At 41.3% G+C, this 16,578-nt stretch overlaps 1 protein-coding gene across 1 annotated transcript; it reads right to left on the bottom strand.

Annotated features, from left to right (window-relative positions):
• Nucleotides 1-273: 273 nt before the first annotated feature.
• Nucleotides 274-6,350, bottom strand: ICOSLG (inducible T cell costimulator ligand; the record flags this gene model as incomplete). The annotated part of the gene is made up of 5 exons (XM_079549271.1): nucleotides 274-482; nucleotides 1,532-1,816; nucleotides 2,385-2,747; nucleotides 4,536-4,576; nucleotides 6,310-6,350. 5 exons carry the CDS (start codon nucleotides 6,348-6,350, stop codon nucleotides 274-276), a joined length of 939 nt encoding a protein of 312 aa, XP_079405397.1.
• Nucleotides 6,351-16,578: the final 10,228 nt, after the last annotated feature.

Below are 16,578 nucleotides of genomic sequence, written 5' to 3'. Positions count from 1 at the left end.
AGTTTTGCCACAGTATCTGTACAGCAGTTACAAAGTTGAGGGGGAGGGTGGTAAATGCTCTCTGGACAGCAAAATGGGCTGCATACTCTATTACCTTACAGTCTAGGTCATTGTTTCAGCAAGGATAGATTTTTGGGCTTGAACTCCACTGCTCCATGTTTTGGAAAAGAGTTGCACAGCTCAACTTTCTGAAGGAAGAACGTGGCCTCTACCAGCTCCTGCAGGAGCTGGGCAAGAGCTTTTCCCCACTTGACCCAGGTCTTCCCTGGAGATTTAGTCGCACAAATAAAGGGCCTCATTACCTGTGTATGACACTAGTTGAGAGGATCTCCGTCTCTGCAGCCAGCAGATTAACACAGTCAGAAAAGCCATCAGAATAACAACTGACACAACTGCAGCTGCTTGAGCACCTTGTCCGCTTTTTGCTGGGTCTTTATGACTTCCTGTGCTGGAATCATTGATTTGTCTAGATTTGTCTGTGTCTAGAATAAAATAGAAAAAGGATGCAATAAGTTGTAAACTTGCTCATTTCATATCAGGCAACGATGTGACTATGTCTTACACACACACACACAAAAAAAAAAAGCCCTGAGGGACTAATTATTTGTGTTATTCTTCTCACTGTGGCTATGAAGGTATTCCTTTTGAGCAAGGCCCATCTCTATCTTAGACAACTTGTTAATATAATCATACAGTGCCACTTCATCCCCCCCATTGTCATCATATTGCACACCTTCATTTTCATTCTTCCTTTCTGCCAATCTCAGGATACGGCATGCTAGAGCTGAGAAAGAAGGTGGTGGGAGCCAGAACTAAGAACTGCAAGGAGATTGAACAGCCACCTCAGGAGAAGTTCTACTGCTTCAAATAGTTTATCTCCGTAGCATAGCTACTCAGGGACTGTAACATTCACTATTAGTCTTGTAGCTGTAACTTTTTTAGAGCTTTTGTTTTAATAGTTTTCAAATTTTGTGAAAAATAGTGCCTAAATATTTGTGTTCCTCCTATTGGTTGCTAACATCAGCTGTAAATAGCCTATTGCACTTGTGATACTAGAAGTGTTGTTCTATTGGGGTAATGGTAACTGTTAGCTACAGGCCTCCTTTAAGCAGCGCATTGAGTTGAGTTTTGGAGACTGAAAGCAGAACTTCAAAACTAGACAAAGCAAAAAGCAAATATGAGTGCTACAAAGCCATCAGACAGAGAGTTCAGGTACTGCAGATCAACTGCATGGTAACATTTAAAGAGTAATCTAATGCAAGGAACCCAAAGGTAGAGTCTAGTGACTGCCTTGAAAAATAGAGCTACTCAGTACTATTGTCAGGACATACTCAATAGGGTGCTAGGTTTATTTTTGAAGAATAAATTCTATAGCTAAGAAGATAGGGAAAAACTGAGCTTTCTTAGTGTTGTTTTTTTTTGAACTACTGCATTTTTTTTTATGCCCTTGTTAGTGCATCTTTACAGACAGAGCCATGCTGATTGATATATCAGCTATTTAGAAAACAGGAGGTGTCACAGAGGAACTTACAGTTGGCTGATGTGTTTTCCTGCAGTATTTTATTTTCTATGAAGCACTCTATTTGCATATCAGAAGTTGCTTTAACCTTCAGTGTGCTCAAAACACTGTAAGTGCCGTTGGGATGTTGGGTGATATTAAAACCTGACTGAGACAGGCGTGTGTTGTCTGTTCTATTTATCCAATAAACATTTGGTTCAGGGTATCCATTGTCAGATCTGCAGATGAAAGTCACCTCTTCTCCAGTGTTGTTACTGTTTCTTATAGGCCCACTGAGTATTGGTTGGCTGTAACTAGCTGGAGAGAAAGGGAAAAGGAAATGGCTGTCACAACTTTGAGATGTATTGGAAATATAGAATCTTGACTTGAATTCTGGATCAGAAGCTCTGGGTTACATGAGACTCTCACAACTTGAAAGGAAAACATTTGTTGGGCTTGGTACATAAGCCAAAGTACTGTGAGAACTGCTGGGAGGGCAGAAAGCTGATGCCAATTTCAAAGGATGAAAGCAAGTTTCTAAACTACCGTGACCCAATTATCTGTTAGTGCATACCGATGACATATTTATCAATTTCAGAATAATGACTGTATGGTATATTAATGACAAGTTGAGAAGAAACAAGCGAGCAACACTGGATAAATGGTTGTTACAACTGTAGATTCTCTATCTGTAACATTTAAAATAAGTAAATTTCATTCCTGCAAAGTATTGAAGTAGAAAATAGAATATCCCAAGGTGGAAGGGACCCACAAAAGATACGTTTCCAACATTAGTACGTGCTTAAAGACACTATGAAAATGGCACTAACTAAAACCACTAGAATTAGAATTTGGGCAAACACATGCAAGCAGTAACAGTTCTTACCTGCTAGGCTTAGAACCACTTGCTCCTGGTGAATCACTCTGGTATATTCAATTGTCTGCATCACTACACATTGGTACGTACGTTCATCACTCTTTCTGACATTAAATAGTAGTAGAGAAAAATTGCCATCTCCTAGTTTATCCCATAATAACTGAGTCCTGTTTTTAAACTGACTGCATTGCAGACTTTCATTGTCTTGACCAGAGATCAGTGCATGCACTACTGAACATGGCTCTGTATCTTCATCATCAGCTATTTGCCAGTATACTCGCAGATTGTCTAAGCTGAATTCTCTTCCTGGATAAATGCAACTCAGTGTAACGTTGTCCCCAGGTTTACTGATGATCTTCTCCAGTGCAGTAACTGCAAAAATAAAAAGAAGGAGAATAAGGGGAATTTGCATGAAAAAAAGTTTGTTTTTTTTTTAATGTACATTCTACCACAATTGGACTCAAAAGGGAATGGCCTCATGTTGTACCAGGGTAGGCTCGGGTTGGATATTAGGAAATATTTCTTATCTGAAAGATTGGTGATGCAGTGGCACAGGCTGCCCAGGGAGGTGGTGGAGTCACCATCCCTGGAGGTGTTCAAGAGCCGTATGGATGTGGCACTAAGGGACGTGGGCAGTGGGCACAGTGGCAGCAGACAGATGAGAGGACGATCTTAGTGGTCTTTTCCAACATTAATGATTTAATGATTCAGTGTCTCCAGTATTTGTATTCTAACAAGTGATGATGCTCACTTCAGTTGACCTTCTTCTTGACCTGCTCCTCTTCATCAGTGGCTAATTCTATGTGTCTATTTGCCTATGTATTTTCCAAAGGGACCTTTTACAGTATAAAGCATTCTGCTTATTTATTCCTCCACGGTCAACTAGTCTAATTGTTCCCAGCCCCATGGCTGGAGGACAGTCAGACTAAACTGGCTGCAGACACATACTCAAATCCAAGTGCATCAATAGTCACTTTGTTTGAATAAGAAAAATGCTGTAGGGAAATCATAAGGACTGGAAATACAGATAAGAGAGTGCTACTGCTATTTTTAGAACAAAATAAAAAAGGCAGGTGAAAAAAAAAAAACCAACAAACAACCAGGTGTGTCTCAAAGCGGGCATATCTGTACTGTTAACGTTTTTTATTACCTACAGGCGTCACCCTCTGAACAAATAAACTACCATGACCATATACAGCTAGTGACACATCCATTAGACACTTACAGCCCCTGAGAGCCACCTGAGATAGGACAGTACCATATTTGGTTCTCAATGCACTTTTCCAGGCCTCTAGTAGGATAGATGAAGCCTCTTCTTCTGGTTAAGTGCTTTCAGAATGAGCTCACCCACTTCTGAAGGGTTGGGCATCTGACTTAAAAACAGTGCGGGGAGGAAAGCTGTGTCTGCTTCCAGGCCCATGAACTTTCCTGGGCACAGGGAGAAGCAACAGGGTTGAATAGCAGCAGGGATGTTTCTCAGACCTGGAGAAACTCCTTGAAGCAGTGGGAAAAGTGATGCTGCAAAAAGCACTGCCTGGAGGCACCTCCTTTACTGGTCTTCTATAGGATGGGGCAGCCAGCATTCACTGAGACAAACTGGTACAGTTTGTCCTGTTTTGGGGACACGGAGTTTCCTTGATGGCATTACATGCTTCCTAGTTGTTAAGGAAGAATGGAGAGACATCTCTAGAAATACTTAAATATCACCAGGTGACGTCCTTTAACCTTATCTTTATTCTGAAAGTGAAGTTTAGAAGTGTAGTAGATGATGTGCTAATTCTGGGCACTCGACACAGTAATGGATAATTAAGGCATATTATGAGCACTGACTTGATGCAAGCACATGAGATTGGTTATCAACATCCACTTCTAAGGACTTCTGTTGGTGCTTAGGCATAAATAAGTGGGGATGTCTGTGAAGCAAGCAGAGCAATTTGAGTAAAACTGCTAGTCTGTAGGAACTGCTAGTTCCTTGCTAGTCTGTATATGGAAACAGGCAGAAACTGATCTTCATTCCCTGATGTGTACCACAGGAACATCTCATTGAGGAATTCTCATGAGTTTGCTGAAAACATGCTGGTGTTTAAATTGTAATTTGCCTATTTGGCCAAGAACTTCGAAGAGGGCAAATTCATTTTAACTGAAGGGTTCTCAACTTACCAGCTCTCAGGATGTGAAGGAAAAGTAACAGAAATCCGTAACTAAAAGAAAAAGAAAACAGAAATGTTACAAAATAGGTGTTAGTTTCTGGATTGTTTACACAAACGATAAGCATAATATTGATTGTTTCAGGAGTGTAGAAATAGATAAATAAAGTAACAATGACAATTATGCAAATTCCCCTTAAAGTATTTGCATTTTTGACAGCTGCCAAACTTCTTGCAAACAACATAACCAGGGGTGGGTGGCTGAAGCCACAAATAGAAGCAAAATGCACTGATATTGGAATCCAGAGCAGAATAGCTGACGTTATGCCCATCTTATCTGCTGAAGGCAAACCACCCAGATGGACAGGAAGCTCCACTATCCCTGGGCTGTACCCCGGTCGCTGGAAGGTGAGCAGCTGTGCAGGCTGAGTTTTGGGTCAGAGCCTTGCATCCTGTTGTTTGGAGTTATGACCCTGCAAGCAGCAGTGTGTTTTCTGCCCTCAATAAAACATGTAAACAGGAAACAGTGATAGTGTGGAGTCATTCGAAGGTTTCGATGGAAAGCGCTTGGTGTGTTCTATTCCTTTGGAGAAGTAAACAATGAGGGACCTCCCCAGCAGAGTTGCACCTGATAGTTGATAAAAGAAAACCCAGTTTCACTTACCTATAAAGCCTGAGTAATCTCATGCTCTCCTTATAAGGCTTTGAGAAAGGTGGAACTGGCACTCAGTTTAGCAAATCTGCAGTCAGCCAGAAGTGCAAGTCTCCCACGTGTGTATAACTAAATACTGCACGGAGGCAGCTTTGCTTGCATTCCTGGCAGCAACTTTGGGTGTGTGTGGTTTCACGCTATATTTTTGCTGTATTCACCCTCTGCAGAAGTATCTGTGTATCTTGTGCCAAGCTTGTAAATGTCTGCCTCAAAGCTCACCTGAGCGTGTTTCTTAATCCTGGATTGTATTTGTTTTGCTGTTCCCCACCCAAGTTAGAAATTCTGGATGTAGCAAGTCATTTGCATTAAATGGAAAACGACAATTGATCGCTTGTTGTGGGACTCCGCAGGGAGTTTCCCATAGGAGGCATTTGCAGATATCAATGAACTCTTAGTTAATCAGCGAGAATCCACTTTTGAATACATACGAGTAAATCTCATTTGTTGTTTCAGTAGATTATGCCACATATACTGTTGGACAGACCTACGGATGCTCATTCTCTGAGGACTTTGCAGCTGTGGCTGCGTGGGCTGTCTCAGCCCATCTTCCCCTTAATGCCAAGCTTCTGCTGGAACGGGGAGGCGCTCTTGCCTGCGGAGAGCAGTGAAATCTCTCTTTGCACTGTGTGTATGTGCAGCTCATGTGTTCACACACTAACCCCTTAGCATCACTCTTTTTAAAAAATTATTATTGTTTTAAGGATAGTGTAGGAGTTTTCTCCTTTTTTCCCCACACCTTCTTCTTTTACTACTCTTTTTTTAATATCATGCGAAATGGGAGAAAGTTGTACTTCCTCTTTCAAGCATTCTTGCTCAGTGAGTTAACTCTTTCTACCAGCATCTCAGCTTTTTCATGAGCTACTTATTCTGTAGTCAAAAGACAGTGCTGTTCTGGTACAAAATAGCCCGATAAAAGCTGACCTCATGCTTGCAATAATGACTTCGGGCTTTCGTTCCATATGTATGCTTTACAGCTTTATCCCCTCTGTTGCAACAAAATCTCTTTTCCTCTTGCTCTCGTTGATATACGGAATGTCTGTGACGCTTTGCTGCTCTCCCGCTGTTCAGACAGCACCAATCCATGCCATCGAAGCCACTGGCCCCTCTCCCATTCATCGCTCCGTAAAAAACTCAACGCAGCTCGGGCACGCGATGGGCTGACAGCCCACACACCGCTCTCCCCATCGGGTTGCGGAGCGGCTCGGAGATACCCGGCTCCCCAATCCCCCGAGCCCCCTCAGTCACTCTCGCTTTGCTGAGGACCCCCGCGAGGTTCCCGCCCCCGGCCGCCCGCTCTCCCGCTTACTCACCCGCGCCGCCTCATCGCTGCAGCTGGCTGAGCCGCGCTACGCCTTGCCGGATAGCCCGGGTCAGGCCATTCCGCTTTCCCCTCCTCCGCCGGGGATTTCCGCCTGCCGCGGGGCTGGGACTGGCTGAGGCCAGCCCAAGGCTCGGGGCATTGCCCTCCCCGCCGCTTCGGGGCTGGAGCTGGAGGTGGGAAGGGAGCGGGGGGAGCCCCGTCCGGGTGGAGTTGGGACAGGTTGTGCAATCTTGCCAGCCGATGGAAAGCTGTCCTGGTTGCTGGGGCTCGGCTGCCAAATGACGTTTCAAAATGACTTTCAAGAGAGATTAGGTTTATTCTTGGTAGGGTTGGACTGATGATCTTAGAGGTCTAATTAGTAAATGACCGTAAGCAATATTTGAGGTGGCACATGATTATGCTTAGAAGGTGGAAGATCTCAGTTGGCTTTGAAAGCGCTCTGATAAAGGTGTTGTAGCTGTAAATGTTTGAAAGCCACAGTTCCCGTTCAACACATTTGGCATCTGGCTCCATCTCAGTGCCGGTGTTTGGTGTGTTTGCTGTGAGCCTCCTTCCAGCTGGGCCACCTCTGCACCCTCCTGTCACCCCCTTGACACATGGCACAAAGCTCTGTGCTGCGAATGCATGCTTCAGTGTTGTTGGTCACAAAAAATGATCACTGCATTAATATTTGTTTGGTTTTGGTCTTCGAGTCGCCCTGGGAACACCAAATATTTTGTCCATGAAGACAAAGAAACTCCAGTATTAGGCAAGACTGTAGACCTAGTGATTAGTAACTGTCCATGGCAGGGGATTGGACCTAGATGATCTTTAAGGTTCATTCAAACCCAAACCATTTCTTGATTCTGTGATTCTAAATGCTATTTTCATTGCTAGTCCTGGGCAAGGAGGAGAACTAAGCTTCAGATGTATGAGCCAACACTCCTTCGCCCTATCTGAACACTACTGATACACTGCATATCATTAACCTGGTTCTGGCAGAGCTGACTTAAACTTACGTTGTACTTAAAGATAGACAAGAATTACAGTTGGTACAGAACATGTTGTTAGCAGTCAATTTCTGTCTTGCAGCGAAACATGTCATAGAATCACAGAATGGTTTGGGTTAGAAGGGATCCATTCTGTCCCAACCCCTGCTGTGAGCAGGGCTGCCCCACACCAGCTCACGCTGCCCAGGGTCCCATCCAACCTGGTCTTGAGCACCTCCAGGAATGGGGCATCCATCACTGCTGATGGGTAATCATCACTACTGGTCATTCTTGTTCTTCCTCACTAGCCATGTGGGGAAAAAAAAACACAGAGTCAGAAAAGAGTTGTAAAGGAGAGCGGAGCTTACAATAGAAGGCTGATCGCAGTTTCCTGAAAAGGTGTTATGGGGATTCCTTGCTCTGATCAAATGTAAAAAGCTTGTTTGCTTGCACATGAGATAACACATCAAAGATACTGTTGTAGAAATCGAGTGAGTTCACGTGCTTTGGAGTGTGAAATGCTTTTGGACAGTTTTTCTTTTTTGCTGTTTTAATGCATTAACAGTAAGAACTGCAAGAGAGCAGCCACAGCTGAAGACCAAACTCAAAGCTAAATGCAGAGGCCTTTGGGTAAGGAGCAAGAAAAGGAACGTTTGTTCCTGACCATCCAGCTGTAGATGTTGATTTTCAGGTTAACTTCTTCAGCATGCCATTTCTTGCCTCTCACAGAACATGTTAGGAATGAGGAAATCCATTAGTGCTCAGCCTAGATGCCAGTGAGTAGCAGAATCTTGACTGAGATGCATGAAGTGACTCATCTCTTGTTCAAACTAAAATATTAAGGTATATATAGGTTCTACCAATACTAAGTTCAAGCCTCAGTCTTCCTAAAAGGTAGTAAGATTAGATTCATTTGTACAAATAAAATCTCTGTTTCTGATCATTACAGTTTTCTGGGAAGAGAGTTAATGAAATTCTAATAATTGATAATAATGCTTAAGAGCCATCTTTGCAATAGCTGAACAGGTGAAACATTTTCAAACACAAATATGTTTATATAAGAAGTCAAGATTTAAATTTACTCTATGAACACAGATATAAAGGTATAAATTGAGATATTTGCTCTTCAAATAAAAAAATGCATGTATTAATTTCACTGATTAGCAGTAAGGATTTTTAAAAGAAGGTTACAAGAAAAAGTACTGTTTGTCATTTTGTCGATCTAAGTGTCACTTATGTATGCCTTTGCGTCAAAATTATGTTGCCAATGAACTCTGAGTTGAGATACTCAACATTGAGTTGAGTACTCAGTGTACAGGGGGTATGTCTGTTAATGAGGGTGGATAGAGATAGGACTAGGGGGAATGCTCTTAAACTAACACCCCTAAGACTAAGGGGAGATTTAGGTTAGATACTAGGAGGAAGTTTTTCACTCAGAAGGTGGTGATGCACTGGAACAGGTTGCCCAAGGAGGTTGCGGATGCCCTGTCCCTGGAGGCATTCAAGGCCAGGCTGGATGTGGCTCTGGACCCTGCACATAGCAGGGGGGTTGAAACTAGATGATCTTTGTGGTCCTTTTCAACCCAGGCCACTCTATGATTCTATGATATAAAAGCACATTAAGCATGAGTTTGGAAACTGATACAGTGTTCTGAACAAGCAACTAAAATGGATTGTATAGAAATCTGTTTTTAAAGCAAATGTTATAGGAAGCAGTATTTTTCATAATACAGTAGGAAACAAGAATGTTTGTGTTTCTATAAACACTCACCAACACTCACTAAACGATCAATAGTAGTACCCCGAAACTATCCAGAGATTTGTCCAGACTGAAATAATTCCCGTCACATAAATAAAGAATCTTGCAGATTTTGCAAAACATTCTTTGGTATGAAAATATTTATCCTTGAAGAAAAACAGTATTATCAGGAAATTTTGTCAGGCCAAAACAATGCCCACCACATAATCAAAAAAAAAAAAAAAAAAAAAGAATTTAATGTTGTCTTCAGAATTAGGAAACATAACATTTAGAAAAAGTTTTATATCTCCTCATAGCACAGTACAGTAGGAAACCACGTAATGCAACAGGATGTGCTTTGAATGCCAAGTAGTGAGGAACAGAAACTGAAATCTCTCGGTTTTATGTTGTTTATTTATTATTTTATTGAAAATGTTACCACTACTTGGAGGCTTGATAATAACTGTAGTTCCATTTTATTTTAAAAAGTTGGTCTGCTTAAATGGCTCAAAATTTCCATTGGATATCACCTGCATTAAAGTGTAGAGAGCACATAGTACAGCTTACAGCTTCTGCAAGTGTGTTTATAGGACAGTTGAGTGGTTTGGCTGAATTCCCCTAGAAGCCCAATCTTGTAGGAGATGTGGTCAGAATATTTAGACAAAATCTATAATTGGTGTCTTAGAGTGAATAGTGTTGCAATTAGAGGTGCATCATTAGCCATCTTCCAATGAGTACAGGTGATGGATCTTCCTGGGAGTATCATCTGGTTCTGTATGTGTTGTCACGTCAGGAAATGTAGTCATGATTGAGCAGCTCTTTCTTCCATTCACACCAGAGCAACTCTTGCCCCAGAAAACTAAAAAGAAGCAATACTGCATAGCTCATTAAATGATGATCAGTTTCTCCAACATCACTCTTTGCATTACTGTTTATAGACAGGCAATCTTTTGCAAAATTTTAATTTCAGCACTCCTGACCACTTTATTTCTTTTTATTTTATTTCTCCCCTTGCACGCGTGCCTAACTAATATTTTGATATGGTCTCCTCTTTCTTTTCCCACCACTAGCATTGGTATGATGTAATGTATGCAAGCTCTGATGAAGTAATGTGCGCTATTGTTACTATTGCAGCTGAGATAAGAAACACAAGTGATGTCTTACTTCTCTATTTTGTTTTCGACTTATTGATTGTAGCTTTATTTTTCCTGTTGAAGTCAAGAGTTCAGACGTACAAGTAAAGCATCATCTGACATATTGCTTAATAACGGACGTTTAGAAGGAAAAAAATTGAGAGGTATTAAAAAGAGGTCAAGACAATAACGTGATCTTGTCTAGACAAATTTCAGATATAGCTCTTCCAGGCTTTCACTTCTGAAGGAGAAATTTTGAAGGCCTTACTCTTTTCTTCTAAAAGGAGTCATGATCTGCCACAGCGTTGTGATACTTAAGATGTTTTCTTCTGTATAATAACACAGACGTAATCTATCTGGTCTAAAGCAGGATGTGAACCAGCATGGTGTCACCTACTGTGCGTGCACTGCCCATGCTCATGCTACTTCCCTGAAGTCTCCAGGAAAGCAGTGAGAAAGCAATGAGATCTGCCCCATGATGACACGCTGCTAGGCAATTCTCATCAAGCAGCTGGAGCACTGGAAGTTTCTGTGTCAGCCTACCCCAGGGTAACTTTCCCATTTGTCCAGGCAATGAGGGGAGCAGAGGAGAGCAGTTGCTCTGGTACCTGGGGCTGCATGCTGGCCTGGGGCAGCCAAGGGATCTTGGACATGGACTTATGCAGGGCTGCTCCTTCAAAAGCTTACAGGGCCCTTCTAAGATTTCAAGGAGATGTGGCCTCTGGCTATGAGCAGTTCTGAGCCTGGGAACTCTATGTAAACTTTGTCGTGAAATAATCTTGGTCATGTACTAAATTTTGTTTTCAGAGGAGACTGGGATGCCACTGTTTTGGGCAATGCAGAAACATGGAATACATGCTTGCCCATTTTAAGAGTCAAAGAGCTGATACAGAAATACTTGGTTAGCCTTGCTGCACAGCCAGCACTGCAAAGCAGGCATTGATTCCTGACTCTGTGACAATCAGGGGACTCAACTCTGTACACAAGAGGGCTAGTTTCAGAGCTTCATCTTCCCCAAACATCAGTGCCTCTGGGACCTGACCCAACCACACCCAGTGCATTTCATTTCAGCCAAAAGACTCTCTGCGCTGAAAAAAAAACAAAAAACAAAAACAAAACTCCCACAGAAAAAAAAACACCCTCAATTTGCTTTTTAATACTCCATTCCTAAATAACAAGGAAACCAGCTAGCCTCCAGGGCTCACATATTTCCCTGCTGCCTCACTCCAGCTTTTCCAGATGCTGTCACTCTGATCCTAAAGATGATAGCAGAGACAACAGCCACTAGGAAGAATCTGGTGCATCTACCCCCATAGATATTTCACTTATCCCCTGTATTTTTTGAAATCTGTATTTGACATAGTGATTTTACAGAGGCTAAAAGTACCGTGAAAACTGCTGTTTTCATTCTTGTAAGTCACCAAAGAGCCCTGGTTTCTTCAGTGAAGGCTTGGCTAGAGCATTGCTTGCAGAAAGATGTCCATGTTTAACCTACAACCCCCATGAGAAGCAGATCTTTCAGATATTTTATGAGAATGGTTGGTTTGTTCCCAGAACTAATCATTCATACTATTCAGAAATCCTTTCCTTCCTCACTCTCCATAGTTTTGCTTCCAGGATTTGATTTTTTTTTTAATTATTATTATTATTATTATTTTTTTTTTTTGGTGCACGTGTGCTAGTTTGTAACACATTTAATGTTAGCACAAAGTGAAAAAAATAAAATATTACTTCTGAAAGACAAATATTTTATTATTTAAAGTAGTGTGCAGTCATTTAGCCTTTGAGTTCTGAGAATGCAAACATGGGCACATTTGTGCCCAGGGCCATAAAGACCACACTGAATCACAGGCAGGCTATAATTAACAGGATAATTTTTAGAGATAAGTGCATTAAATACTTGAGGAAAAGGCTATTCAGACAGTGGAGGCATACTATTTCATAAAGAAATGAAATCACAAAGACAAATTTTATCAAAGTATTTAAGTTTGTAGTCTAAATATTTGAGATATTTCAATTTTAGTTTTCTGCAGCACTTGTTAAGAGTTGTTTTCCCTAATATATATGAATACCCGCATATTTATGTTCACGTGTTTGGCCCACAGGTAGACTGCAAAGACAGGGCTGCTGGTGTGTTTATAATTGTGTCCCTCTTCTGTCCTTCATCTGAAAACCTCAGGAAATAAGAGCCCCAGAGCAATGTTTATACCTTCTCTGACCATTCAAGGGACTGACACGCCTCCTGTCATCAGTCATCATTTCCCTTATCTCACTTACTTTCTAAAATGAAGTAGAACTAAGGCAGACCAGTTTTGTGCTGTTGTATGTCTTCTTGAAGCCTTGCATCCGTTTCAGATGAGTTGCTAGAATTTAGCATCTTTTGGCTATGGAAGGAAAGACAACTGATAGTCACATAGCTCCTGATAGAAGCTTGCGAGACAACTTTTCTGTAGACTAAAAGAAAGATTGTGTCTATTTTCCTTCCCTTAGTAGTTTTTGCCTCTTCTTGGGATACAATACATCATCCTTGGTGTGAAGAAGCATTGCTCTTACAGCTTATCATCTGATAGATTTATTTACTGTTGCTCTTAATAGGTAGTCAGTTGCATGTTGATTATATTTTAGAGAGGGGAAGGAATCCCATCATTCATGTAGCTGTACAGCAGATGCAAATCTCATTGGTCTTCGCTTTCAAATTATCAGGCCTATGTGAAGGGAAATGCACAATGAACACATACTTGAGGCCAACATGTCTCCACAAGAAAGGCAAGCTGATGTTATGTTATTGTGCTCCAGCTTTCCCATAATCATTCCTTTATGAAAACCTTCCACATTGTTGTTGGAGGTTAGAAAACAAAGCATTGGTAATGAAACTGTTGGAACTCTGATAGCACAACATGCATTGTTGAGGCAACACAAAATTTGGTAGAAATTTGTCTCTTGCTTTGTTCTCTGCATACCGCACAGAGATTTTCAGTCAGACTTTAATTTTCTGGAACAAAAAGTGTGAGAGGATATGCAGTAAGAATGTTTATCTATCCTACCCACATAAATTTTATCGTGTAACCACCTTTTCTTCCATTCATGGCCATACAATATCTTCCTGGAATTACAGTTGGAAGGATCTCAGTCAAGCATGCCTGTGCTGTAACTTCCTCTCCTGCCTTGACATGCATACGAGTTCCTCACTACGACTTGCATGTACTGCCCATGCCTGTCCACCCACACAACCACAAAGCAGAAGAGGCTGTAACAAACAAAGACAAAAATGGTGTAGTATCTTCTCTGTGACATAATGGAAAAAATCACGCAGACTATTGTGCACTTCTGAAAAATGAGAGCCACTAGCTGAAAGTATCTGAGGTAGTACCGAAGCCGCTCATTTACTGACACTCAAGATAGCATCTGTTCTTAACTAGAATGTTACTAGGTTTGCCAACAGTGGAAATCATTGAGCAATATTTGGGATATTCCTGTCTCTGAAAGTTCTTCTACTTGGATCACAGAATAAAGTATACATCAGTCATGTGTTATAAACATTTGCAAGTGTGCTACCTCCTTGCAGTTATTCAAGGCATTGCTATCTTCATCTTTAAATTAGAATCCACGCTAGTAACTTATTTTTTTCAGCCAACTGCAAACCTCAATAATTTATATGGACTGTGAATATCCCCATGCAGAGGTCCTCTGGCTATTGGATGTATTTGTTCTTATAATACCCCCTTAACAGCATGATTTAATTTTCAGTATGAACCTTATCACAGAATCACAGAATCACAGAACTGTAGGGGTTGGAAGGGACCTCCAGAGATCATCGAGTCCAACCCCCCTGCCAAAGCAGGTTCCCTACAGCAGGTCGCACAGGTAGGCATCCAGGCAGGTCTTGAGCATCTCCAGAGAAGGAGACTCCACCACCTCCCTGGGCAGCCTGTTCCAGTGCTCCGTCACCTCACTGTACAGAAGTTCTTGCGCACATTTGTGCGGAACTTCCTATGCTGCAGTTTCCGGCCGTTTCCCCTTGTCCTGTCTCCACTCACCACTGAAAAGAGTCTGGCCTCGCCATTCTGCCCCCCACACCTTAGATACTTATAGACCTGGATCAGGTCCCCTCTCAGTCTTCTCTTCTCAAGGCTGAACAGACCCAGTTCACTCAGCCTGGGTTATCTTTGGTTCATGTTTCCATCTGTAATTTGTGTGGAGCCAGTCTTGGAGGAAGATATCCATAGAGCATTCTTATTGTTCCTATTGCAAAAAAGTATTTGGAAAGTCATTAAAAGGAAAATGAGTCCTGCAGGGGAGGATATCTGCCTTGAAGCATTTAAATTTTTTTTTTTTTTTTTTTTTTGTGTGTGTGTGTGTGTTTAATAGTCATATTTCATAGAAAAGATTAACTTTCTTTTGACCCATGGTAGATTGAGAAAACTTATAAGAAGCTTTTTATGAGAATGCTACAGGAATTGATTGTGTTTCTCTGTGTTCAGCATAATGTAGCCTGAATTTGCGAGTATGATGGTGTCCAGGTGTTGAATATGTAATGTGCCATATGGTTGGCAGGACATTACTCCACTGACGGGGTGCTCCATACTAAGAAGAGTGAGGTCTGGTGAGAGTGATCACACACTCTACTCATCCCTCAGCAAATGACTTCATCAGTGACATGAGAGTCTGTGAGCCTGGGCTGGGGCTATAAGGTAAATTAGTCTGGAGGTCTCATATCTAGAAGGTGCCAACAGAGTTCAGTCTCCTACCAGCTCACTCTGCATAGATGATAATGGTATTTGCTTTTATAGTTGTCTGTATGGCCTTTTCCTCTAGTACTGGATGTTCGACAGTGAAGTAATAGTGTAGTTGTGGTCTGCCTCTCATCTGTTGCCAGACTGGAAGTGAATTGACTCTACCAGAAGAAAACATTAACCTACCCATGGGATTCCACTGGTTAGTTTGCTCTAGTTTCTGTTTCCATGTCAGCACTCAAGAGAGTATACTTTCTGATAATTATCTTGTTTCTATTCATATGTGAATAACCTTTCCAATACGCTGTTAGAAAAAAAGAAAATGTTCTCAAATATGCTCACAGAATGTTTTTTTTTCCCCTGTTATTTCACCAAAGACGGATCAACACTTGACAACTGTTGAATGAAAAATCTTGCTTCATTTTCAGATCCACAATGCTGTGTGGTATTTTTGAAATGTTTGAAACGTTCCTCTTTTCTTAGTCAGAAGTAACCGTTACTTAATTGTTTGAAACCATTCAGAAGAAAAGCATTTTGATATGGTAATGTCTATATAAAAGACAGAATGTGTACTGCTGTAGGTTTCTATGCTCCAAGTGAGTAGGTCATACAACTGAATACATGCAGGGTTCAGTATGTAGGGCATGTAGATACCCCAATAAGGTATTTACAAGACCAAGACTTCAGCGGTCTACAGATCATCACAAAAATTAACAAATACACTCTCTCTGTGATGCTAGTGAAATAGCTTAAAGATATTCTCTGCAAATCCTGCCTCGTACCAAAAGAAAGACAGTAACATGGTTGTGGGAGAAATTTGTTTATTTATTTATTTTACAGCACCTTGAAAAGAATGTGAATAGACAAAATTGTAGTCTAGTTCTGAGCCAAGGACACTGAGAATCAACAAGATGGTCCTGTTTTCTTCAGTGTGCTCTGGACCATTCTTTATTACTGAAACGCCTCTGAAATCTGGCAAGTTTGGAATATTCAGGATCCCTGATCTGAAAGGCAGTCTTTGCTAGCCAGCAATGGCTACTACTCTTACCTGCTCTGTATAACTGTGCTTGCAAATGTTTACTGAGCAGTTCCCCTAGTACTGAGTGAAGACTATGAGAGTGTATTTTAAGCACATCAGTAGACAGTGTAAGCAAATGCAGCTATTGTGTTAAGAATGCTTACCATGTTCCTGAAAGTTGCAAGGATGTTTTTACTGTGATTGTGATAGATACTGAAAATACTGGATCTTAGTCATGATTGCACCCAAACATCTGGTCGTGATTTAGCTAAATAAAAATGTGACCTTATTGTCTTTTGTCAGCCTTGAAGAAGGAAAATAAGCATATTTTATTTGTTGAGGGAAGAGTCCAAAATGTTTTAATAGGATTTTCACTGTATGCCTGTGGGACAGTGATGATGAAATCATTTACAGTTTATCTGTTAATTTAATT

This window comes from Tetrao urogallus, assembly GCF_951394365.1.
Source record: "Tetrao urogallus genome assembly, chromosome: 1".
In the NCBI taxonomy this organism is placed as follows: Eukaryota; Metazoa; Chordata; class Aves; order Galliformes; family Phasianidae; genus Tetrao; species Tetrao urogallus.
Note: the sequence above shows the minus strand (reverse complement) of the source record. Positions and strands in the feature narration are given on the sequence as shown.